The following is a 25,753-nucleotide window of genomic DNA, read 5'->3' on the forward strand; positions in this document are numbered from 1 at the left end:
GCAGTGGCGCGGGCAGCTCGGGTCGCGGGGTCTTGAGACGGGCGGCCCCGCGGCCGCGGCGCGCTGCAAACTGGGGCTCCCGGAACCCGCCGGCGAGAGGGGAGGGCCCGAGGGCGGGGTTCAAAGTCGGGTGGGGGTCTGGAGGGCGGGGTTCGGAGGGTGGCGGCCGGGGAGAGGCCGGGCGGCGGGGGGGTCCGGGAGTCCGGGGAGCGGACAGGGAGTCGGGGACAGGGTTCGGAGGCAAGGTACGAGGGTCTCGCGGAGATCTGGGGGGCGGGGGTCCGGAGAGCGCGGGCAGGGGAGAGGGGGGCTGTAGGAGTCTGGGGGGCGGGGCTCGGGGGGCAGGGTTCGGAGGCGGGGGTCCGGGGTCCAGAGGGCGCGGTGGGGGGCGCGGGCGGTATAGGGTCCGGGAGGCTGGGGAGCTGGGCCTGGGGGCAGGCAGGGGCTCTGCGGGCCGCCGGACGGTGCAGCTCAGAGCGCCCCAGCTCTGCCCGGCCCCAGTGGGAAGGGCTGCTCGCGGGGGCCTCCAGGCGAGAGTCGGGGTTTCGTTGGTTCTCCTGGACACCCTTTGGGACCGCGCGCTTTTAGAACAAGGTTCCGCAGCCTAAGCAAGCAGGAGGCTGGATAGCTGCGGCTGGTGCTCGGAGACGGTAACCGTGCAACTGGCCTCCCTCAGCTGCAGTCCTCGGGCGCGGAGGGCTTCAGGAAGGAGCAGGTGCGAGCAGCTGTACCGGAGGGGTCTGGTCTGGCTCCAGGCTGCGAGATCCCATTCCTCCCACTCGGACGCATTCCTACAAAGTAGCCGGGGGGTGGGGGGATGCAGGGGCCGAGGGAAGCACTCTATATGCTTGTCAGAACTCCTGGGCATAAAATGGGTCACTCATACATTTCTTTTAATGGGGGAAAAAAAACCCTGAAGAAATGTGACATCCTTGGTAAAAACATTTAATGGGGTAGTACTGACAGCGTGTTGGGCACAAAAGAAGAGTCAGTAAATTTGAAGGTGAGTGGAATGCAAATTAAAGCCACAACGAGGGTGCCTGGGTGGCTCAGTGGGTTAAGCCGCTGCCTTCGGCTCAGGTCATGATCTCAGGGTCCTGGGATCGAGTCCCGCATCGGGCTCTCTGCTCAGCAGGGAGCCTGCTTCCTCCTCTCTCTCTCTCTGCCTGCCTGTCTGCCTACTTGTGATCTCTCTCTGTCAAATAAATAATAAAAATTTTTTAAAAAAGCCACAACGAAACACTGCTTTTCACCCACCACAATTGTTAATTTTGGTGAGAATGTGGAGTAATTGCGGCATTCTCATAGAGTGCCAGCAGGAGTAAGGGGAGTTAAGCACTTTGGAGAACAGTGAGGCAGTTTCTCCCCAAGTTGGACCTTCGCTGCTCTGTGGCTCAGCAGTGCAGTCCTAGGTATGAAGGTGGACGTCCACACCATGTTTGTGGCAGTCCCAAACAGGAATTGCCCAGGCGCTTGGATAAACGCTAAACTGTGGAACTCTCACTTGAAATTCCTATGCTAGGGCACTTAGGTGGCTCGGTTGGGCAAGTGCCTTCGGCTCAGGTCATGATCCTGGAGACCAGGATGGAGTTCTGCATCAGGCTCCCAGCGCCATGCAGTCTGCTTCTCTCTTTGACCTTCTCCCCTCTTGTGCTCTCTTGCTCTCCAATAAATAAAAATCTTTTAAAAAATTCCTGTGGTGCATACTATATTCAGCAGTAGCACGGATTAATCAGAGAACCATACTAAGCTCAAGGACCGCTCCCCCCCCACAAAAGTGTGCGCTGTACAGTTCCATTTGTAAGAGTCTCAAGAACAGCCAAAGCTTGTGGTGACAGAAATCAGAGCAAGATCCAAAAAGAAAAAAAATCAGAGCAAGGGCCCCCTCGGAGTGGGGTGGTTAGCATGAGAAAACCGGTACCATGAAGGAAAGCTCCATGTTTTGCTTCCTTACACACTGGTGGATGGTTATCAGAACTCACCAGACACTGAAAATCTTTTAGTATAAATTTCGTGTATACTTAAAAAGGAAAGGGCACCTGGGTGGCTCAGTGGGTTAAAGCTTCTACTTTTCGGCTCGAGTCATGATCTCCGAGTCCTGGGATGGAGCCCTGCGGCTGGCTCTCTGCTCAGCAGGGAGCCTACTTCCCTTCTTTTCTACCTGCCTCTCTGCCTGCTTTTGATCTCTGTCAAATAAAATCTTTTAAAAAAATGTTACTTAAGAGATCAGGCATGAGGGGCGCCTGGGTGGCTCAGTGGTCAAGTGCCTGCCTTCGGCTCGGGTCATGATCTCAGGGTCCTGGGATTGAACCCCGCATCGGGCTCTCTGCTTGGCGGGGAGCCTGCTTCCCCCTCTCTCTCTGCCTGTTCTCTGTCAAATAAATAAAATCTTAAAAGAAAAAAAAGAGATCAGGTATGATGGGGCTAGGGCAGAGGAAGAGGGAGAGAGAATCCCAAGCCGACTCCACACAGGGCTGGACCTCACACAACCCTGAGATCATAAGCTGAGGTGAAATCAAGAGCCCAACACTCAACCGTCACCCAGGGCCCCGAGACTTTTACAGCTGTGTGTCATGGCATGGGCGAGAGCACCCGGCTCCAGGCCAGACGGCCTGGGCTACTGCCCTGTCTGCCCCCGACCTGCTGGGTAGCTTGGGGGGAGTTACTTAATTGCCCTGTGCTTCATTCTCCTCAGTGGTAAAATGGAGGGTGATCATCACCCCTCTCAGGGGCGTGGATTAACACACGCCAGTCCTTGCTACAGAGCCGCCATACGGTCAGGGCTTGGTAGCTGTTAGCTATTACTGCTTCCATTGTTCATGAGGCCTAAGTTATCCATCCATGCCTCCCCGAGGTAGCAGGGTCCTCTCCTATCATAGGGGTTTTGCGATAGTTACCACGAATCCCAATAGTCTGGAGAGGAGAGGCTGTGGGCAGCAGCAGGAATCCCCCACTTTTTTTTTTTTTTTAAAAGATTTTATTTATTTATTTATTTGTCAGAGACAGAGGGAGAGAGAGCGAGCGAGCACAGGCAGACAGAGAGGCAGGCAGAGGCAGAGGGAGAAGCAGGCTCCCTGCCGAGCAAGGAGCCCGATGTGGGACTCGATCCCAGGACTCTGGGATCATGACCTGAGCCGAAGGCAGCTGCTTAACCAACTGAGCCACCCAGGCGTCCCAGGAATCCTCCACTTTTTAATGACAGAAACTCGCAGCTGTCACTACATATGGCTGTCTAGCTAAAACTCACATCCTGTGTCCCAGGGACTACAGGGAGGCAACGGACCATGGTCTGCGGAATTGGCGAGCTGCACCCTTGAAATGAGGGAACAGAACATGCCTTCCAAGGGCTCTCCTGTCCCCGTGGGAACGGAAGACAGGAAGTTGGGGCCTGGAGCTGCTGTCCTGGGCCACAGGAGGAAGTCACAGATTATGAGATAGACAGCACCACGAAACTGCCACGATGGGTCCCGTTTCTACTCTTGGGCTGTTGTGTGAAAGAGAAACTTCCTTTGTTTAAGCCACTTAACTTTGGAGTCTCTTACAGCATCTTACCTGCCTAACCAGTATGTTGATACCAGGATCTTCTGGGACTCCAGGAAACAAGAGAAATCCTACGACGCAGGATCCTCCTCAGCACCATCTAACTCGGACTACGCTTAAAGTAAGAGTGGGATGATCATGGGGAAATAATTCTGATGTCAGGAAGCCAGTCCTGTTACTGACCACTATTTAGCGCTGAGCTATAAGTGAGAGAACTTGAGATGTAAATCCTTGGAGGTAGAAGTGGATTTCCAATGAATAAACTAGGAAGAACTGATTGTCTTTTCTGAGAGGAACAGGTTTGATCGAATTCCTACTGGTAGTCTAACTCCTATCCTAATCCCTAACTCCGTTTCCGATCCCAGATCATGGGAGGGCCAGGGATGGTACCCGTCAACGACTGAGTGAAAAAGTCTCGTTTTCACGTCGTGAGTATCCTTCAACAAGGGAAGGGAAAGCATGTGCAAGTCCAGCCACATATGATGTTACTTGTGGTGGGGGTCTAGCCAGGAAAACAGCCCATGCCAGGCAGTCTGCGAGTAACAAGGGACAGTCCCAGCGGGCAGCAGCTGGGACCCTTGGCAGAGGGCACAGCAGAGCCCAAAAGGAAGCCTTGCTGGCAAGGGAGCCAGGCAGTTACACTTGCAGTTTAGCAAAAACGTTATTCTACACAAGGCCGTCGCAATCTTTCTGAATTTCCAGAGGTCTTTAATAAAGGGCATTTATCCCTAGTTCGTAAATATGCTCTGTTTGATGTGTCCTGCCACCATTTCTACACCAAATTAGCAAGGAAGAAAATCCAACTGGTTATTTCTTTACATATGTCTCCAAAGTTGCTGACTTTAAGGCTCATCTGTTCAATGAAACTCAGTTGCTGAGTGGGATCCACAGTATTGTGCTCCAGCTCCTGATGCCCTCTAATCTCATAGGAGAAAAGGGACAACCCCGAAATAACTGTTTGCCTTAAGCTTAGTTCCCTATATGTGAACGTACACAGGGAAGGAGCGCTGTGGGTTGGGGATTAGGGAAGGTTTTACGAAGGAGATGAGCTAGGTATGCTTTCTACTTTTGGTCACATCCCTTGGGCACCATCAGCGAGGTGCCGGAGTCTCCTGGGAAAGCCCACACCCCTTCCGAGGTCCACGGACATGGGAGCTTCAGCTCTGCCCAGGAAGGGCGTTCGCACGTAGGAATCATCAAATGCCCCCAATCGGGCTTCTTCCCCCTGGAGCGCCCTCTCTCTGGTATCAAGCCTGACTGCCACATCTGTGAGTGAAGGCGAGGCAGGGGTGGCACTAGGAACAGGAAGGAGTCCAGATGCCCCAGCAGGGCACAGGGATCTCCTAAGCCTACTGGTCATGGTCTCCAGACGCTTGAGAGAACCAGGTTTACGTCTTGCTCCCGTTTGCCGCCACATGGCCATCCTCATGCTGTTGCCAGGGTGGGGCGTTGTGCAACCAAGGTCAGTGCTCTGGCCCAGAAGGGACACACCTGCAGGCCATCTCGCTGGCCCTAATGTGCCAAGCTTCCTGCCCCATGGCAGGCACCTTCCATCCCCCCTAGAAGGCAGCAGAGGAGGAGCATTTGGTGGAGAGCACCAGTGCTTACCACAGAACTCCAAATGTTGACTGGACTAAGTGGGACGGGTTGGTTTGGGCCAGACTCCAGACAATGCGACAGCCATACCGTGTGCTCAGAACTCAAGGGACGCCTGGGTGGCTCAGTTGGTTGGACGACTGCCTTCGGCTCAGGGCGTGATCCTGGAGTCCCGGGATCGAGTCCCGCATCAGGCTCCCAGCTCCATGGGGAGTCTGCTTCGCTCTCTGACCTTCTCCTCGCTCGTGCTCTCTCTCACTGTCTCTCTCTCTCAAATAAATAAATAAAATCTTTAAAAAAAAAAAAAAAAAAGAACTCAAGCCAACGTCCACCGCGGACGGGAGTGGAGGAGGCTATACAGGGCTGGCTCCGGAGCCAAGCCAGGCTCTCGGCAGATACGGAGAAAGGAGGGGGCACGAAACACACTCAGGAGCCGTGAGCACGGCTGACCCGGGTGAGGGACGAGGATGTTGAGGATGGCAAACCTGGAGGGTTCAGAAACCAGAGTGACTGTGTCGCTACCACGAAGAAGCCGGTCAGGGGAAAGTGCGGTTTTCTAGATGAAGGGGGGCCAGTCAGCTTTCAACACTCCGAGGTTTAGGTACTAGGAAAATCCCTTCCAAATACCCATCGAGTCTTCCCAAATGCACATTTAAAGCTCCCAGGCACCTGAGTGGCTCAGTCAGTTGAGTGTTTGACTCTTGATTTTGGCTCAGGCCAGGATATCAGAGTCCTGAGATCAAACCCCATGCCATCGCCAGGCTCTGTACTCGGGGCGGTCTGCCTGGGATTCTCTCTCTCCCTCCCCTCTGCTTTCTCTCCCAAATAAATGGATCTCTGGGACACCTCAGTGGCTCAGTCAGTGAAGCATCTGCTGTTGACTCAGGTCATTACCTCAGGGTCCTGGGATGGAGCCCTGCGACAGGCTTCCTGCTGAGCGGGGAGCCGGCTTACCCCTTCCCCCCTTGCCCCTCCCCCTGCTTGTGTACAAGTGTGCACTATCTCTGTCAAAGAAATCTTCGAAAATAGTAATAAAATCTTAAGAAAAAAATAAAGCTCACAAACAAAATGAGTGTCCTGTGAGATACCTTTAAGCTGGCTCCCATTCCCTGCTCCGTGGAGTTGCGACCCAGATTGTGTGAAAAGCTTGTGGATCATTTCCTCCAGCGGTTCCCAGGCCAGATGGAGGGCCCAGTGGATGAAAACCTTCAGGGGCTTCGCAGAGCCACTGCCCTCCCGCCGCAAGGCTGCCGTGACCCACACACTTACCACCCGGCCAGGAAGCTCGCAGTTGGAAAGGGACGTCATAGTGCTGTGCTGCTTCCCGAGCCCTTGACCGAGCCCTTGACCGGCTCAAGCTCCAGGAGTCAAGCTGGGATGCGAGAAGGGCCTGCCCCATACCAAACAGGCCCGACCCCCAAAAAAGGAAAGTGCCGCCCATCATTTTCAGGAAAAGACATCGCCAAAGTATGCTTGCTACCAGCATTTGCACCACTCGCGGGCAAGTGAGAGCACGCACAAAGGGCAAACCGGGGCTGCTGCTGCTGGTTTTAGACGCTGCTGATGACTGGGAATTCCTTCCCGTCTAGGAAAGGCTTGCAGGTTCTTCCAGCAGCTCGTGCCTATCCACCGAACCGGACAGGAGCGGCATCAACAATCCTGTTTAAATTTCTCACACAGTCTGCACAAGGTAGGACATGTCTGGCTGACCTGGTGATTTCTAAACACCAGGCTTCCCCTCAATGGGAAGACGTGGGTCCTTCCCTCAGCACAACATTCCCGCTGCACCTGCCACCCCCCGAGCCGGGACACGGCTGCTGCCGACCTGTGCCCAGCCCCTCATGACCACCCACTGCATGCCCACAGAGGGCACAGCAAGCCTCAAACGAAATCCATGCATTCATTCAGCGCTCGCAAAGGTTTAGCAACTTTACAGATGAAAGGAAAAGGTTTGGGGGCACAGAACCATTCCTCTCCTGATCACTGGAGAGAAAACCAAGATTGCAGCCTCCCCATTTCAGGGAGTCGGGGCGAGAAGGACGAGAAGGCAGTCAGATCCTGCCCTTAGGCTGTGCAGCGCCTGTGTCCCTGGCCCCTGGTTATGGAAGCGGCCCAGGAAAGAACTGCATAAAGCCTATCACAAAGCCACATTCTGTGATCACTAGTTTACTTCTTGGCTGTACAGTTTTGTCATGCTGGTCATTAATAGGAACACTTAACGGAAGACCTTCCATGTCCGGCTAACTCTTTTCTGATCAAAACGAGAATATGGGGGGCACTTGGGTGGCTCAGTGGGTTAAGCCTCTGCCTTTGGCTCAGGTCATGATCTCGGGGTCCTGGGACTGAGCCCCGCATTGGGCTCTCTGCTGGGCAGGGAGCCTGTTTCCTTCTCTCTCTGCCTGCCTCTCTGCCCACTCATGATCGCTGTCTGTTGAATAAATAAAATCTTAAAAAAAAAAAAAAAAAGAATATGGATGGAAGAGGGCGAACTGGGCCATGATGTGGAGGCTCAAAGAAGTACTTACGGTCCAGCTGCTGTCAGCCCTTACAGTCGTTGAGACCCAGCGGTGAAGGCAGCCCCCCATACAGGGACATGCTCAGGGACATGCCCGCAGGTCGGAGGGCACCTGCCCCTGGTCTCTTGGACTGCTCAGCAAAATTTCTCTCCTTCACACCCACCTGTGTGTGACAGCAGGTGCAGCGTGCGCTGGGGGAAGGGCACGGCGAACACACTCCCATTCTTCCACTGTGGTCAGAAGCAGCACAAGTTAGATTTCACACCCACCTGAATCTTTTAGCAGAACAGTAAAGTGCTCTTTTAAGACAAGCAGTTAAACAGTTTATAGCAACACGAAATAAAAGTTACTCCCAAATATGGCAAAATATATATATTAAAATAAGGCCCCCCAATGAAATATGAAAATCTTTAACAAAAAATAGTTTATTGCACAAAATTTAAGGAATTCCCCAGCACACTTAAATTTATAAAAAAAATCAACATGCTTTTTGAAGTTACAATTGTGCATGGTGACAACTTTCCCCTAACGGCCCCGACCTGAGGACTCCCTTTCATGAGAAAATTTTTAACAGAAATGAGTAAAAGCCATCCAGTTTTCTAGATCCTCTACAACATTACCCTCAAGGGTCCCATTACAGCCTGAGACCAGCAGATTTGCCTGGAACGTGTTTGAGTGAGGCTCAGGATGTCTCACACGTCACAGCGTTCTTGAGGAAGGCTCCAGGACATTTGCTTTCAGACACGCTGGTCCCTTTCACTACTAGAAATCTTTACACAGGACATTTCATTTCTATTTGAAAAGTTACTCACAGGAGTAGGAATAATGCCATGGCTTCTGTAGTAAGTATCCCTACACCAAGAAAAGTCTTCCAACGGAGAAAGAGTGTGATGAGAATCTCCCTAGCAGGTCTGTCTCATGACCTGGACCCAGGCCAGAGAAAGAGCCACTTTCACATCCTGTCAAATCGTTGCCTGTCATACCTTCCAAACAGTAGAACAAAACCATGTAAACCCATAAGATCCGTGGCATCTATCCAATGTGTTCCATGGAAAAGTCAGCGAGAACCACGTTGCAACAAGCCTTTTCTTGGAACGTAAGAGAAACAAGAAATGACATCACGAACCATCCAAACCAGCGTCCTCTGCAGTGAGGACACAGGACACAGTCGCCACACAGGACACGTCACACACACACACACGACGTAGCAGCAGCCTGTTCTTACAAACTCTCCAGACTGGACTACTGTTTTCCATGAGTAAATCCCAAATTCACACGTTCTGCCCACAAACAATTTCAAATGATCTTCACGCAGAACGTCGCCCAGGAGGCAGCAGCACTCATCAAGTCCCTCAGAGATTGAAAAGTAAGCCTCAACAAATCAGAAGCAGGGGATTTCAAAGTCCAGCTTCCTCTCTCAGGAGACCTGCTAAGGAACCCCTAAAGCCAGTGTCAGGGGCCCCTGCACGAAAGGGCCCCAGGTCCGGTGCTGCAGGCCACACAGGTGACATGACAGCGCGTGGGGACAGCCGGGGAAGTCAGACCAAAGGCAGGCTGGGTGTTGACAGAACGGTTAGATGGGGTGACGACACCGGCACAGGATGATGTCGGGAGAGCAGGGGGCACTGCTGCTGCGGGCCAGCACACGCCACACGCGCACAGGCCCCTGCACCCACCCATGCACAAGGCACCCGCCCACGCACAAGGCACACGCCCACACGCGCACAGGCACCTGCACCCGCCCACGCACAAGGCACACCCCCACACGCGCAAAGGTACCTGCACCTGCCCACGCACAAGGCACACTCCCACGCACGCACAGGCACCTGCACCCGCACCCGCCCATGCCCACACACGCACAAGGGACACACACCTGTCTACGCCCACATGTGTGCAGACACACCCACCCACCCACACACGAGGCACATGCACCCGCACACGCACCCACACGTGCACAGGCGCGCACCCACACACAGCAAGCAAATAAAACATGAGGGAAACGGGGTGAGGAACAGAAATCTGCTTTCACTTGAGGATTATTCAGAATCCGTTTGCCCTTTCCTAATGACAAATGCACAGTGACCAGCTCTCGCTGGAAGACCTCCAGTAGGCAGCAGTGGGAAAGGGGCTGCAGCGTGAGGCTGAGTGTCATGTCTTCGTTTGAAAATTAAAACTGAGGATGAAACACCCCAAATAAATAAGAATGTAAATTACAATTTTTCTTTTCTAATGGTACAAAACCAATTTTGTCAAAAACAATTTCCAACTTAAGATGAAAAATAGATGAAAATATATTTATAATGAAAAGTCTTCAAGTATTATTTCAAGATTAACCCTGTACAAGTGATATACATACTTCAGAAATTTCAATACTTGCTAGGGAATTTTTTTTAAACACTAAGCATCTTTGTGGTTAACGCTACTTTATCAATTAACCTTCTGATAGCATAAGAGAAGACAAACGGCTTGAAAATACCAAACCGTTTTCTCCACAGAGAGACATAAGAAGCAGGTCAACAGAAGCATATCTGGCCTAATCAGTACCACTTCCAACGTCATCCTAAGACCCGCAGCTCTGCACCAGGAGCCTCTCTTCTCTAACTCACAATGGTAACTATCAGCTTGGATTTCCTGGCCAACTTGGCCAGGGGACAAAGTTACAGCCCTCATGGGTCAGAGAGCAAGTAAATCTCCCAGGCTCAGGGAGCTGGCTTCCGAATCAGACTCTTACCTATAGGAGAGCTCAGGAGGCCTCTACCTGCCCCTGCTAGAAATCCCTCCAGATGAGAGGTTACAGGGCCTCTGAAGGCTGTCACCACGAGTTTGGCATGGCCCCAGATGACCACACAGGCCCCGATGGATGAATTTTCGTGTGGGCACAGTGGTGGGGGAGCTGGGGCAGGTGGGAGGGGCCTGGAGAAGACTTGCACCTGGCCTGGAGCCCTGCAGGAAGCCCTGGTCCTCTCTCCCCACCTCTCCTATGACCTCTCCCCAAACATCACCCATGTCAGGCCAGTGTGCGGTCACTGGTAACCTTGTGGCCACTAGGCCCGCCCAAGGGACAGCCAAGGGGAGTGAGGCTGGGCAGCGTCGATGGTCAGGTGGGGGTGTGCACTTAGGACAAGGTTCTCAAAAATAAAGTGAAACTGAAACAAAAAACCTTTCACTCCAAGAATATTTGGTTTTAGAAGGTACAGTAAATAAAATAATTATATATCTTAAAATATAATTTTCTGACCGACATCCCTAAATCCTACACGTACGTTACTTCCTGACAGCAGATTTTCAAAAGGCAATCGATAAAAAAACAATTCAGGTCATTCTTAAATAATATGGACATATTCTTTTTGAAGATTAGCTTATGATTTTCAGTATTTATATACACATCCTATGGTGAGATAACTATTGAAAGTAAAATAAAACCAAAGGTGCAAATCAAGTTTCATTTCTGCAGGGAGGTAAAGCTCTCACTGAATCAGGAAAGAGAGAAACGGGACCCAGTCATGCAGTGTTTCCACCAGTGGCCACTGGCGGGCATCAGCCCTCAGAGAGCAGCATCGAAGGTCACTCGCCAGAGGCCTTCTTCTGGAAGGAACCCTTCGGACACATTCAGAAACTCACTGAGATCTAAACTAGGTTGTTAGCATTTGGTCATTTCGTGGGGAAGCTAGCTGAGATCTGCGAATGACTATTTCTCCAATCCTTGGCTCCTGTTCAGTTCTTTTACTCCTGAAAAGGCAGATGCAAAATTTCAACTTCATCTCTTAGAAAACACAGAGCAAACAGTCAAATAAATAATATTGATCAATGAAAATTCCTTTGGGTAGTTACAAGCACTCGGAGCGGGGGTGCTCGGCGGTTGCTGTTCCCAGAGCCTGTCCGGAGCCCCTGCACTGACTGTGTTGCTCTGTATCTCCTCTGGGGTTGGCATCATCTCCCGAGAGAGCAGCGCTGGCGGCGGGGTCCCCCTGCGTCCAGGAGGACAGGGACTCGTGCACGGTGACGGCATGTGCCTCCATCTGGCGCTGCAGGCTGTCCATCTCCTGCCTGGGCAGATCGGGGAAGCAGAGGAAGGCAGGCCAGTCAAATGAGAGCCAGAAATGACGCTCTGACTTCCCCAAGGGGCAACGGGTCCTCTCCAACACAGATCCGAACGAGCATCTGCGGCACCCTCGGGGGGCGGACAGACCTGTCTATCTGGGAAGCAGCACCCATGCGGCCACACGACTTACGGGGCTCAGTATTTCTCTCTGCATGTGCGGAGGTCAGCACACACGGGCCTGCGCTCAGGGAGAGGGTGGGTTTGACAGCACTGAGGGCTGCGTGCACAAGGCCTCCACTCACAGGGTCAGAAAGATGTCCCCACAGGGCCACGCCCCGCCAACACTGGCCTCAGGCTGCTGGGAGCAAAACCTCCAGCTATGTGCAGGGCTCCTACGGGCCACCCAGCTCCAGGCAGGCCTCCCGTACGAGAGGGACCAAGGGCCTGAGTGATCGCACATAGCCCAGACCTGCCCAGCCTCTCTGGGGCTCGCAGGGCCGGCAACAGGATCCCCCCAAGTCGAACACGCCATCTACTTCCAGGGCCCAGGGAGGACACAGAGCGCGGCTCATACTTCAGCTGCTGAAGACAACTGTTGAGGTTCCTGAGCGGCTCCTTGCTCACGGCAGGCGGGGGCCTCAGCAGCTCCTCCAACAGCGAGGCGGGGACAGGGCAGTCGGGGATCTTGACTGGCGTCACGGGGCCGGAAGAGCTGGCCTCACCCTTCAGCTCCTTTCTCTGTTTTAAAAGCAGGCGGTTAGCCCTCTCGCTTGGAGGCCGACACCAACCACAGCCTCCCCGACGCGGCGCCCGACCCTCACAAGCGCAGCCCCGGGCTTCGGGAGTGCCGGCGGAGAGCTGAGCTCCTTCTGACGCCCCAGAGCGCGCTGGCTCACACCGCAACCCACAGCGCCGGCTGCTCGGGAGGACAGGCCGAGCTCACCGAGAACACCCCTGTGGGTACTGGGGGGCTTTCCACAGAGGACCACAGCCTTGACCCCGCATATCCCTAAAATTAAGCCAATTTTTCACTCCTACAACTCCCCTTTCTAGAACTTCAAACTCTTTCCACAGACAGGCCAACAGTGCTAAACAGACTCTGACTCTGAACAATCTCTTGGCACCGGGAGACCACCAACGTGGACCGAGCAGAGAAACCAATGCCAGGTGCATAGAGGGTCTGCGTGGGCTTCCCAGGGCCCCCAAGCCCACGCGGAAGCTGCTGGCCCCAGCCGGTACACCGACTAGCCCAGGGGCTCTTGCGAGCACCAGCAGATGAGCCTTCGTATGGCTTATAAGGCGTATTACAACAAAAATGATACCGGAATTCATAAAAAGCAGCAAAAGGCTCTGGGAAAAGGCACCAAAATAAAAGGGTTTGGCCTGTGGCCAAGCACAAGACCCTGGCATCATTTATTTCACACAGGAGCTGCTCCACACTGGCTAAACAGAACTTCAAGGCTGAGTGACCAGAGGGTTGCCAGCCACCTGCCCAGCAGGGGTGCCACAGGCCCAGGGAACCCCACGAGGGCACCAAGCCCGAGTACCGTCTTGGCCACACCGCGCCGCAGGTCCAGCCTGAGCTGCTGGTTCTGCTGGAGCAGAGTCTTCATGTTGTTCTTCAGCTCCGACACTTTAGCTTGAAGCACGAATTTCTCTTTCTGGGTTAGGGACAGATCTTCCCGTACCACCTCCAACTCAGCTTTGAGATTCTAAAGAAAGGGAAGTCACACGTTTTTAAAATTGAAGGATCTTACATGCGCTGCTAAGATCTGTGTATGTCCCAAGGGTAAGGGGCTGGAAACATAACGCTCACTTTTCTGTGATGCTGCACTTGGCGCCGCCACACCAGCCTACTTCCGCCCCACGGTCTGGGCTGGGCAGCACCCGCTACAGTCAGCCCTCAATGTTCTTACCCAAATTTCAAAGCCTCTGCTAAGGAACGAGCGATACTTTCGTGTCCACTGTCTACAGTGGACTCCAAGAGTCACCTGTTCCAACTCCAAGGTCAGCTATTGGAGTAAGTGTCACCGTTAGGAAGAAAGATATAAATCAATCCTGTCACGCCAGCCATGCACAAGTAGGAGTCCTGGCAAGAGTCTCTTCCTGATTCTTTACGCAAGCAGTCAAGCCCGCACATAGATCTCTTTGTGGAAAAGTGTATCACAGACTTGTGAACTTCCCACATGTGCTATCTCACTGCCTGGGCTTTGTCAGGTCCCAGTCCCGGTACACTTCACACAGCTCAGCCCAGGGCACACAGAGCGCTGGGGCTGGGCCTCCTTTAGTTGTGTGACCTGGCCTTCTTTCTGAAACGGGTAACGCCCGCAAAGCGGCTTGGTGGAAGTGCTTGGTTCCGGGGTAACTCACGTTATGCACTTAGCACCTTGTGAGGAACAGCCCCGGACTTTCTGCCCCAGGGCCTTTCCACAGCACGCACCTGCAGCAATTGCTGTATTCCATCCAGTTCCTTCTTACTCTGCTGTTCCGTCAACTCTAGCTGCTGCTTCAAGGACTGGATTTCTCTTTCCTTCTGATCCACCTCCCACTTGAGATTTTCCATCTAGAGGAGGGAGAAGGTCACATGACCAAAAGAATTTTGAAGTGGCTTTTTTACACTATAAATTGCTCTAACTACATCTCTGTGTATTGTTTAATATCATACTTAGAAAGAATAAATATCTCTTTCCGAGCAGACAAGGAGTGAGGGAACTGAATGCGTCAACAGTGGAGACTAGCTCTGTCAGTCCTGCTAACCGGAGGTGCAGAGCCTCCCCAGCAGGTCACCTCTTGGTTTCCTATAGGCTGTTCGTTCAGCTGCTCATCCAGCTGCTTCTGCAGGAGCTGGAGCTGGGTCCGGGCCTCCGCCAGCTCTGCCTGGAACTGTGCTATTTCCTGGGAATGTTTCCCCTCTTGAATCCTAGCATAAAAAACAAGGAGGCATGAAGTCACAACACCCCTACCCCCCTCAACACAAAGTGGTTCCCCACTACGGGTGACAGAAACTCACACGCTGTTCACTCTGGGCAGGGACCGTTCTAGGAGCTCTGGGTGCTCTGCTGTGACCGGGCATCAGAGACGCCCCGGGAAGGACATTTTGCCCATTTTACGGGTGACAATGGGAGAAAAGCCCCTGCATGTGCTCAACGCAAGGCCACCCTAAATGGAGGCTGCGGTGAACCTCAGTGGTGGCGCCCAGCCCTCGGGGCACCTGCCCCTCACATGAGGCTCTCTGTTCTTGGTGAAGAACAATCGGGTATGCAGTGGGGACACCCGCGTCCGGCCAGAAACTTCAGAGTTGAGCTGCAGGTTTCCTAAGACAGAGATTAGATACATTCTCCTTCTTAGATCTGCCTTCAGAGTGCACAGAGATTTGTCAGAACCTGGGTGACCTGCACGTGCGGGACGTCCTAACCGGAAGATGTGGCGGCCCTGCCCGCCCAACCCCCGCCAGCGGCACTCACTGGAGAGCGTCGGCCTGGGCCTGTAGCTTCTGCACCAGCTGCTCCTTGGCCTGCAGCTCCTTCTTCACCTCACTCAGCTCCAAGGTGGCGGCCTTGAAGTGGCGGCGGTTATGTCCTGCTTCCGCCTTGGCGGCGGCAACCTACAAGGACAAAAACTAGCGTCACCAAGGACCGGGCCCAGAAGCACACGGAGCACAGCAGCGTGCTGTCTTCGAGGAGAGCCACCGCCGGCCCCACCCACGCCCCGGCCGCCCCTGCCACCGTTTCTTCCAAAGCTTCTCAAACTCCCCGAGGACTGAAGCCCAACACACGCCTGGCACACAGGCAGGTGACATGGCCACCAGCGTCTGCCGAACCAACAAATAGTTTTGGTCGCCCTCCTCAAGGACATCCGTCTCGTTCTTGTTAAATCCAGTTGCGGTGGATGTTTCTGGGGAAGAACGCACCGTCCCCGCACCCCGAGGAGCCGTGCTGAAGCTACTCCTAACCGCGCCTGACACAGTCGCCTTCCCATGGCCGACTGCAGTTTCTCCCAAGGTTTCCGAGACCGGCAAATTCTCAGAGTATAACAAAATCTTCCAGTTTCCTTTCCAATAACTCAGTTCTCTTATCTAACAGCACAAGCAAGGACTTCATTTTTTCAAGTTTAATAAAGGGCGCCTTAGGGGGCTCACTCGGTGAAGCAACTGCCTTCAGCTCAGGTCATGATCCCAGGATCCTAGGATCGAGCCCCGCATCCAGCTCCCTGCCCAGCAGGGAGTCTGCTTCTCTCTCTGCCTGCCACTCCCCCTGCTTGTGCTCTCTCCGCCAAATAAATAAAATCTTTTTTAAAAAATTAAAAATATAAAAGTTAAATAAAAACACTTACGATATATGACAGTCAAATATAAATATAGAAAAAACTCTTACAAAAAGAAACAAAACTCCAACAAAAGATGTTAACAGTGGTTTATCACTAGATGCAAATTCAAGATGATCTTTAATCTTACTTTTTTCTCCTTTTTACTAGTATGTACTGTTTTTACAATCCAGATAATTATATGAAATCCACTTAGAGAGATAAATGGGGACTGTTCAGTTACTGCCCTTAAAAAAGGAAGCTCATGTCACATATCCATCCTTTTCCCCAACACTTTTATTTACAGATTTCCTAATTTCATCTTCATTAAAGGGAGAGTAAAATTAGTAAGTGAGCAAAAGATAGGAATTGGGGGAAAAGTAGGGAGGGTAGCTGACTCAGCTCAACTCCATGCAAGGAATAAAAACCAACCACAGGGGGAGGGATGGGGTGCCTGGTGAGGGACACTGGGAGGGCATGTGCTATGCTGAGTGCTGTGAATTGTGTAAGACTGATGAATCACAGACCTGTACCCCTGAAACAAATAATACATTATATGTTAATAAAATTAAAAAAAAAAAAACACAACTACAGGCAAGGCAAATGGGGTCTGTTCACAGTAACAGATTCTTCAAGAGCGAGCAAGCATGCATGCATGTGGGGAGGGGCAGGGGCAGAGAATCCCAAGCAGACTCCCTGCTGAGCACAGAGCCCGATGTGGGACTCAGTCCCAGAACCTGAGCCAAACTAAGCCAACCAGGCATCCCCCATAACAACATGTACTTAACAGATCTTAAAACTGTTCTCTCTTAAAAGAATATTCTACTGTTCCGCCCCAAAAAAGGAAGAACGTTTCTTCCATGGAGACATGGAGACACTTTTAAAGGATGTGACAAACACCTTGAGTGTGTGCACGCAGCAAACACATTCTAGCACTGGGTGTGGTACATAAACAATGAATCTTGGAACACTGAAGAAATAAAATTAAAAAACAAAAAACAAAAAACCCCAAATTGTGAACATCTCTCTGGTGCCAGGTGCTGGGGACATGAGGGTAAGCGAGTCCTGGCCCTCAAGCCATGATGGTGATGTTCTGCTGAGGAATCACGGCTATGCACTCGCTGAGGAACCCTAGGGGCTAAGGTCTGGCCCAGCCCACGGGGCAGCGAGGCAGGCCTCTCTCTGGAAGACTGACCTTACGCACTGGCGGGCACCTGAGCACGGGAAGGAGCCTGCCAGGAAACGGCGAAGGTGCACGCAACCTTCTTTCTCAACTGCTCTCTTAACACTAGCGGGGTCATCGCTCTGCAGTTTGCTTTTTTAACTCAAGATTATGTGTGAGGCACCGTCCTCCAGCAAGTATGTCTACAGGGCTCTGTGCATGCGTCTTGGGCCCATATGACTGCATCTGGGTTAATCCAAGTCTACTCTTCTAGGGACGGACATCAGAGCTCCCTCCAGCTGTCACTGTCACCAAGGCTGTGATGACACTGCTGTCGGAACATATCAGCAAAGATATTCGTACAATAAATTCCTAAAAGGGAAGTGAGGCATCAAGGGTATACACACGCAGTTTTCAGAAACACTGCATTGCCACAGGCTCTGAAGTTGCCGTTTAGAACCAGGGGGAAGCTAGCCATTCACCTGTTCCTTGAGGCTGTGCACTTTGGCCTTTTCTCGCTCCAACGCGGCCTGTAAGGTGTGGACGAGCTGCTTTGTCTGGCGGTCCTCCTCCTCTTTCCGCTGCAAGACGGCCTGCACCTACGGCACATCACCGGAGCGGTAAGGGAGGAAGGCCTGTGGGGCCCCAGTGCCCCGCGGGGAACCTGGCAGGACAGTGGCACACGACATCATCCTGCGTTACCTACAAAGGCACAAGGCGGCCAAGGAGAGAGAATTCCATCTCTGGAGAACATAAAGTCTGAGATGGCCGTTTTCAAGCACAGAGCAAAGAACCCAAAGGCTGCCTGTAATCGGGGCTTAGAAACACACACATCCCTGGTGAGGCAGGTAACGCAGATGCAGGAGGCCACCAGACATGGCAGGGGTGGGAACCAGTGCCAAATAAAAGTTCAAAAGCTCTCTGGTGGCTGGGTAATTTGAGACGGGCTGGATCTGGCTGCTGACTGCCCCGTGAAGATGGCCCTGAAGTGCCAGGCCTGCTTCCCCATCCTCAGAGAGGCCGCAAAGCCTGAGGAACGAGAACAGGGTCTGGAGAGAGCCCCCAGGTTCCATATCCCAGCGCTGAGTTACACAGGGAAGAGCCCGTCATAAACAGTGGGATCAGCTTGAGCAGGGAGGCCCCCAGGAAGCTAACGGATGGGGCACAGCGCGTCCACACCTCGTTAAGGGGGGCATTAGGGGCTCCCAGCCCTGCCCCACCCCGTGAGGCTCCAAACGTCACCAGATCCTCCCTGTTCCCTGTCTCTGCTTGTGGGTGGCAGAGACAACTGCATGAGGTGACGAGCACCAGACCCAGAGCCACCTGCCCTGCAGAAAGTCCCCCACCTCCGGCAAAGGGTCCGAGTACCTGGAGGTTCAGCTGAACCAGGTCTGCCTCCCTCTTGGCCAAAGCTGTTTCTAAGATGCTGTTGTGCTCCCGGAGAGCGGCGTTGGACTGCCCCAGGCCTGTAAGCTTTCCTCGCTCGTGCTCTAACTCAAGGGCCAACTTCTTATTCAGCTCCTCAAGGCGCTTTATCTTCCTCCTAAAGCCTCTGGATTCTTGAAGCTGAAACAGATCGAAGCCACTGTGAACCGACATGAGTTACCTGTTCTGGCTAAGGGAGCTAAGCTCCCCACACCAGGAACACCACACCTGTCTCCCCACACCAGGAACACGACACCTGTGCCAAAAAGCTCCAACAGACCACCCAGGACTGCAGCAGATACAGCACACTCCAGGTGCCAGCCCCCTAGCTTTCCCCCAGGGAGCCGGGGACCCTGGGGTGAGCCCTTGGTGACATCATCACCAACTGCCACATGTAGCATCACCTGAAGCCACAGCCTCTCTGGGCCCAAGAGTTACATGAAATTCTTTTAAAGAATAGGTTTTGTCAAAAAAACAAAAAAAGAAAAGAAAAAAAGAATAGGTTTTCCCATTATTTGCAACCAGAGAGTTCTTACTGGGCACATCTTAACCCTAACACTCTGACAACCCACTACCAAGGGGTGCTCGAGAGAGCAAGTGGGGAGCCTGGCAGTAAGGGACAGGGGTGAGAAGGACCCAGACAAGGGGTCAGACGGCACACGGAAGCACGGTGCGGAGGGTTCTGCCTCTCCAGAGCCGCACAGGAGCAGAGAGGCCCGTCCAGCTGTGCGGGGATGGAGCACGACCTACCTCGTCCTCCAGCTCCAGCACCTTCTCCCGGTACTCCTCCAGCTCCTGGCTGGTCAGAGCGATAATCTCCTGGAGCTCCTTCTCCAGCATTGTCTTGCTGTGGCCGACAGCCTGCAGCTCTGCCTCCAGAGCCTGGATCCTCTCCTACCAGGCAGGACAGGAAGGGGGATTTCGTTGTGGGCTTCCAGACAGCACGTGACAGGCACTCACGTCCCTCCCTGCAGGGCTGCCTTGCCGCACCCACCCCGTCAGCCTGCTGACCGCCTCACAGGCACCTCTCCCCGGACCTCCCTCCCCCGACAGCACCCAGTGACCCCACCACAGTGGGCGCACGTTAACAACTCACAAAATAATTCCTCCAGTTAAACGTTTTGAAAATACAGAAAAATTCTGACTTACAAACAAGAATGACAAATTACTCGCTGCGGCAAGTGAAGTGCACCAGGTGCGGCAGAAGTACGGGCCCACGTGCGTGCACACGCTCGCTGCTGCGGGCAGCCCTGTGTGTCTCCGCTCACAGCCATTCTTTATTTATTTTTTAAAGATTTTATTATTTATTTGAGGGAGAATGAGTGAGAGAGAGCATGAGAGAGGAGAAGGTCAGAGGGAGAAGCAGACTCCCCAAGAAGCTGGGAGCCCGATGCGGGACTCGATCCTGGAAGTCTGGGATCGTGACCTGAGACAAAGGCAGTTGCCCAACCAACTGAGCCACTCAGGTGCCCATCTCACAGCCATTCTGATCAAGGAGGATCTACTGCTTCCTCCATTTGGGCCTCGTTTTACTGAGGATCGGGGGGTGAGTGACTTGCCGAAGGCCCCATTTAACAAGTGGTGAGGCACAGACCAAGCCAGGACTCCAGCTCTGAGGCTGCTGTGTGGCGGCAGGGGGGGTGGGCAGGACACAACAGCAGGCCCCCGGAGGCATTTACAGTCTGTCTCTGACACTGGGGAAGGCAGAGAATCAAAAAACAAGCCAAGAAATATTTTTAGGTTGAAGGGAAATTGCAACTTCATAAATTTCCCTCCTCCCACTATTTTATAATTAGGTAAAAGAAGTACTAAATTTACCTAATTTGGTAAGAAAACAATGTGCTATATAGCTTCCCACTTTTAAATTCTTACGTAGAGAGGAAAAAAAAAAGACAAACTCCGTTTAGTAAGAAATACAATCACTAAACGTAAGTGATACGTTGGCTAGGAATAAACAAAAAGCAAAATAACAGAATCGGATAAAACTTGACACTGGCCGGGGTGCCTGGGTGGCTCAGTGGGTTAAGCCTCTGCCTGCGGCTCAGGTCGTGATCTCGGGGTCCTGGGATTGAGCCCCGCATCGGGCTCTCTACTCAGCGGGGAGCCTGCTTCCCTCTCTCTGCCTGCCTCTCTGCCTACTTGTGATCTCTCTCTGTCAAATAAATAAATAAAATCTTAAAAAAGAAAAAGATTATTTCCTTCTGAATCTTTCTTGGACTCTGCAAATACACCCCCCATACCCCCCCCCACCACGGGCACTCAGGAAATCCCTCCCCAGACACCAGGGCGGTGTGGAGAAGGACAGGAGTGGGCAGGGAGGCTGAGGGAGGAGGTGACGGTGTGCCCTGTGCAGGTGTGCAAGGGCTAACTGAGAGAATGTGCGGGCGGCGCTCAAGCCCTTGGTCACGCTGCTAGCACGCGACACTTTACAGAGATGTGGCCGACACGCTAAGCTCTGCCCCGGGTCTCCAATCTTTCTCCAGGTCTTCAGAATGTGAACGTTTGTAACATGTCGAGTCCCCAGTACTGAGTCCGCACACCTGGCACCCCAGCCGGGAGCAGATGGTTACCCACGTGCAGAGGGAGGTCGTTGCTGCTGCTGGCCACCTGCACTCTCAGCTGGCTCAGTTCTGCCTCTGCCGACTCCTTTGCTGCGAGGGCCTCCTGCAGGCGGCGGCTGAGGATGCCTACCGCGTTCTCGTAGGCCTTGTGCTTGGTCTTCATCTCCTTCTGAGCGCTGCTCAGGTCTGAGCCCAGCCGCTTCATCCTCTGCTTCTGCTCCGTGATGGCCCTGGGGTGCGGCAGGCAGGACAGAGGAGGAGTCTGAACTCACTCCTGACAGGACGCCTTGGCGCCGGCACCAAGGAAAGGCTGGTCCTCACCCGCCCCCTGTCCCACCCTGGCTAGCTACTGCTCCCCCCAGACCCAATCCCCCAGACGGGGCCAGTGGCAACTGCCCCCCCAGAGCCTAGCACTGCACCTCCTTCCATCCTGCTCCCCTCTCAGAGCCGCTCCAGTGACCTCATGGAAAACAGAGAACGCTTCTGTCCTCACAGACACACATTCCCAGTGCTCGGAGCAGCAGTAATAAACCCAACAGTGCAGCTCACAGGTAACCTCCCGTGATGAAAGTAAGGTCGTGCAGGACACAAGATGCCACAAGGCATTAAAGGCCCCAAAAAGCTATTGGAGTGCACACACGCAGCAGGAGGGATACACACACATCAGCCCTGCTGCGGGATCGGGGACGGGCACGGGCTGCCACGTGCACCTGTAGTGGAACACACACACACACACACAGGGCTGTGCCTGTGAACCACGGGCAGCCTCCCATGCAGGGCAGGGTCCGCCCTCCAGCCTTAGCTTTGCAATCTGACTTCCCCGGCTGTCTACAAGTGGATCCTGTGTTGCCTCTCCTCGGCAAGGGCTCCACTGACAGCGTGTTCGGGGTCCCCCAGCCCTCAGCTGCTGCGTGTCCCCAACAGGGCTCGAGGCCGCCCGCACCCACCCTTTCCGCCCCCACGCGGCTCGGGCCCACGTACTTGGTGGCTTCTTGCTGCAGCTCTTCGATCTGCTTCTTGAGCACCGCATTGGCCTCTGTAAGAGCTACCATTTGCTCTTTATCAAACTGCAAAGACTTCCGAGAAAGGGGAGAAAAGACAAAGTGAGCAGAGCAAAGCCCTCCCCTGCAGCCTGCTTCCCAGGACCAGGCTCTCGTGGCTCAGTGTTGCTGGTCCATGGCCACCCTCAAGCACAAAGGTTCTGAAGGACCCTGACAGAGGTCCGCTCTCTGTATAAGTGTTCACTTTAGAGCTGTCCAGAGTGCTGCAGGGAATGCCCAGGTCAGCCTCTGTCTGCGGCTCCGCCCGCAGTCCCCGAGGGACCAGCCCTCCCTGAGCCCCCCAGGGCCCCTCCCAGCGCCTGCTGGAATGAACTATCAATGGCTGACGGCCTCCAGCCCCGTGCTGTCTCCAGTGAGGAACCTGTCTGTCTGCCTGTCCTTCCAGGACGGGAATTCCAGGAAGGACTTGTTCCAGGCTGTCCTGCCCTCTACCCTGCACGACAGACCCCGAGGCACATCTGGCCGAACCCTGAAGTCAGTGCGTCCCACCTGCAAGCGCGTCTCCATCTCGTCGCGCTCCCTCTGTGCCGACTGGAGATGCCCTTCGAGGTCGGCCATCTGCTGGTGGATGTGGGACATCTCCTTCTGCAAGCGCACGTGTTCCACCTCCACGGACTTCTTCTCCCCTTGAAGCTTAATTAACTCCTGCCTCAGCTCCTTCAGCTCCGAGTCAAGCCTCTTCTTCGTGGCCTTCAGCTCACCGATGAGCTGGTCTTTGGAGGTGGCGTCGCGCCGATAGGCCTCCACCATCACCTGCCCGACAAGACAGAGCTGACGCGCAGCCTCCTTCAGTGGAAGGGCTCGCTGCTGGTGCACGGCATGCCGTGTCTTGCACTACGGACAACGCATTTCACCAGCTCCAGGACATCATTAGCTGAGGCACAGCTTCAGCTCACGCATCTGAGCACGTCAGAGAGATGCGCACAGGGTCACCTGGCGGCCTCCCCTTCCCTGGGGCCCAGGCAAGTGCTCCCACTCAGCCACACTGCCACGCTTCCGCTGGGTCCTCCCCCTGCTGGCGTCCCAGCAACAAACTCCAGAACCACGTCTAACTGTCCCTCAGGTCGGCCTTCCTCAAGATGCTGGTGCGAGCCACACTTGGCATTCATTCCTCCAACGGCCGCATGGGCTCCGCTCCCATGTGCCGGGAGCCCCCGCCCTCTACCCGGGCCAGGACCTACTGCAGCTACAGCAGGGTGTCGTTTCTCAGAGACGCGCTAACAGGAAAGTCAGTCCATGTCGTAGCCCAGCTCATGCCCTCTGAGAGGACGGAGGACCAAGACCAAGATCCACACCATAGATGCCAACCCTACTCTGAAGCCGTCCCGACTGGAGACCGTAAAATGGGAGGGGTGAGAGCGCAGCTAAAAACAAACCTGCGGGGGTCTAACATTGCTTCCCACTTGACCAGTTTTGTTCTAGAGAAATGATTAAACCACACGGCATTTTTTGTCACATACTTGCTGTGCGTAAGAAAAACCAATACGTTTTTACCTTTTGTTGAAGAAACTGCTCCTTTATCTTCTGTGTCTGTTTCTTCAGGGTGGCAGCCTCCTGCTGTAACTGCTCCACCTGCAAAGGACACGCGCACGGCCGTCACTGAGGCCGCTCTGCTCCTGGGGAGGCCGGTGCCCGCTCCCGGCTGTCTCAGTCCACAGCGAGCCCACCAGCGAGCACACGGCAACACAGGCAAGACTGCAGTGTGACAGAGTCCCAAACCCCGCGTCTCCGCACTTTTCAGGGGTCAGAGCTGGGATCCCTCTTACTGAGCCAACAGTAAGAGCAAATTCAGCCTCAACCTGAAGGTCCCCGCAATCCCCCAAACTACGCCCCCACTGCTTCTTGACGTGCCCTCACGTCTTGTCTGAGAAGTGACAGGGCCCAGGGCAGTGCTGGCAGAGGAAACACAGGCTCCCTGGACTTTACATCCCAGAGGGAAACCCGCCACCAATCTCCTCAACCTCGATGCTCAAGGAGGGTGATCTAGGGACGCCTGGGTGGCGCAGTTGGTTAAACGACTGCCTCCGGCTCAGGGCGTGATCCTGGAGTCCCGGGATCGAGTCCCACATCGGGCTCCCAGCTCCATGGGGAGTCTGCTTCTCCCTCTGACCTTCTCCTCGCTCATGCTCTCTCTCACTGTCTCTCTCTCTCAAATAAATAAAATAAAAAAATCTTAAAAAAAAAAAAAAAAAAAGGAGGGTGATCTAAAGGCGAACTGTTTCTGCCGCGATACCGCTGCCCGCATTGCTGCACCTTCCTCATGCTGTTTGTTAACGTTTGCCTACATCAGGTCACGTCATGCTGTTAGCGTAACAGCTCCCAGGAGTGGCGTGCTAGCTCATGTGCATATGTGCCTGGACCCTTTGCGTCTCCCGCCCTCACCCGTGGACACACGACACCCTGCCACATGTCCAGGGGGCTCCACTATGGGCACGCAGCAGGGAAAATCCAAACACTCCACGCAACTTTATCCACGTCTGAGTTCCACATCATCTGTGGACAGAAACTGGGGTTTCTTGGTGGATTTCTTTTTCTTTCTTTTTTACGATTTTACTTATTTATTTGACAGAGAGAGAGAGATCACAAGCAGGCAGAGAGGCAGGCAGAGAGACGGGGAAGCAGGCTCCCCGCCGAGCAGAGTCCGATGTGGGGCTCCATCAGGACCCTGGGATCATGACCTGAGCTGAAGACATAGGCTTAACCTACTGAGCCACCCAGGCACCCCTTTCTTTCTTTCTGAAATTTATTTAAGACTTGTTCAAGAGCAAGAGACAGAGAGCGCATGTGCGCTTGAAGTCCGGGGAGGGTGGAGGGACACGCAGACTCCATGTTGAGTGTGGAGCTCAATCCCATGACCCTGAGATCAGGACAGGAGCCAAAGTCAAGAGTGACTTAACTGACTAAGCCCCTTAGGTGCCCTTCGGCAGATTACTTTCACCGCACCGAACATGACACGGTTTCCCAGCCCTCAGCATCTACATACCCAGCAGCTGGTGGGAAGCACACGCCTGCTAGCATGAGTCCCCTGGCCACCCAAGCCCTGGGCCCTGCGCTAGAAGCGTTCTTACATGTTTACAAAACAAGGTGCTCCAACAAAGGAGCCAGCAGCCAGCACTGGTCCTGCCATGTGACCCCGACTCATCACAGAATGGCAGCAAAGCACATTACCTGGCTGGACTTCACGGCTAAGTCTTGCCTCAACTGCTCTAAAACCTGCGAGGTCTCCTCGGTGCCCTCCTCCAAGCGCTTGGCTCCTCTGTCCAGTTCCTCCCTGCCACTCCTGGCCGCCTGCAGAGCCACCTCTAAAACAATCTTCTCATTTTGCAGGAAGCGGATGGTGTCGTCCCTGGAGGCGGCCTCCCCCTGCAGCTCCTCCAGCTGGGCGTGCAGCTCGTCGTAGCGCATCTGCAGGTCGCCGAGGGACTGCTCCCGGGCCTGCAGCGTCTCCTGTGTTGCGGTGAGCTGCCTCAGCAGGTCGAGGTGCTCCTGCTGTAACACCGAAAGCTGCTGGTCTCGCTGCTGCAAAGTCAGATTCACCTGGAAAATAG

The 25,753-nt window shown here is 53.8% G+C and overlaps 1 protein-coding gene and 1 long non-coding RNA gene across 6 annotated transcripts in view; one reads left to right on the plus strand and one right to left on the minus strand.

Moving 5' to 3' along the window:
- The first annotated feature begins 195 nt into the window (after positions 1–195).
- LOC122901991 lies at positions 196–3,817 on the plus strand. The gene is made up of 2 exons (XR_006383723.1): positions 196–245; positions 3,262–3,817. It is a non-coding gene; the product is annotated as an uncharacterized LOC122901991 (long non-coding RNA).
- A 4,244-nt stretch (positions 3,818–8,061) lies between these two features.
- Positions 8,062–25,753, minus strand: part of GOLGA3 (golgin A3) — a 46,956-nt gene continuing 29,264 nt past the window's right edge. For all 5 annotated transcript variants that reach the window (XM_044243595.1, XM_044243597.1, XM_044243593.1 and 2 more), the window contains 14 exons: positions 25,374–25,742; positions 23,700–23,777; positions 22,695–22,958; positions 22,126–22,220; positions 21,158–21,374; positions 19,334–19,477; positions 18,527–18,724; positions 17,641–17,757; positions 15,159–15,298; positions 14,482–14,614; positions 14,135–14,257; positions 13,242–13,406; positions 12,269–12,432; positions 8,062–11,699 (listed from right to left, as the gene is read on the minus strand). In XM_044243595.1, the coding sequence (XP_044099530.1) occupies positions 11,480–11,699; positions 12,269–12,432; positions 13,242–13,406; positions 14,135–14,257; positions 14,482–14,614; positions 15,159–15,298; positions 17,641–17,757; positions 18,527–18,724; positions 19,334–19,477; positions 21,158–21,374; positions 22,126–22,220; positions 22,695–22,958; positions 23,700–23,777; positions 25,374–25,742 (2,427 nt within the window). In that variant the 3' untranslated portion in view covers positions 8,062–11,479. The remainder of the gene's footprint in view (positions 11,700–12,268; positions 12,433–13,241; positions 13,407–14,134; positions 14,258–14,481; positions 14,615–15,158; positions 15,299–17,640; positions 17,758–18,526; positions 18,725–19,333; positions 19,478–21,157; positions 21,375–22,125; positions 22,221–22,694; positions 22,959–23,699; positions 23,778–25,373; positions 25,743–25,753) is intronic.

Source organism: Neovison vison, chromosome 3 (assembly GCF_020171115.1).
Source record: "Neovison vison isolate M4711 chromosome 3, ASM_NN_V1, whole genome shotgun sequence".
Taxonomy (NCBI): domain Eukaryota; kingdom Metazoa; phylum Chordata; class Mammalia; order Carnivora; family Mustelidae; genus Neogale; species Neogale vison.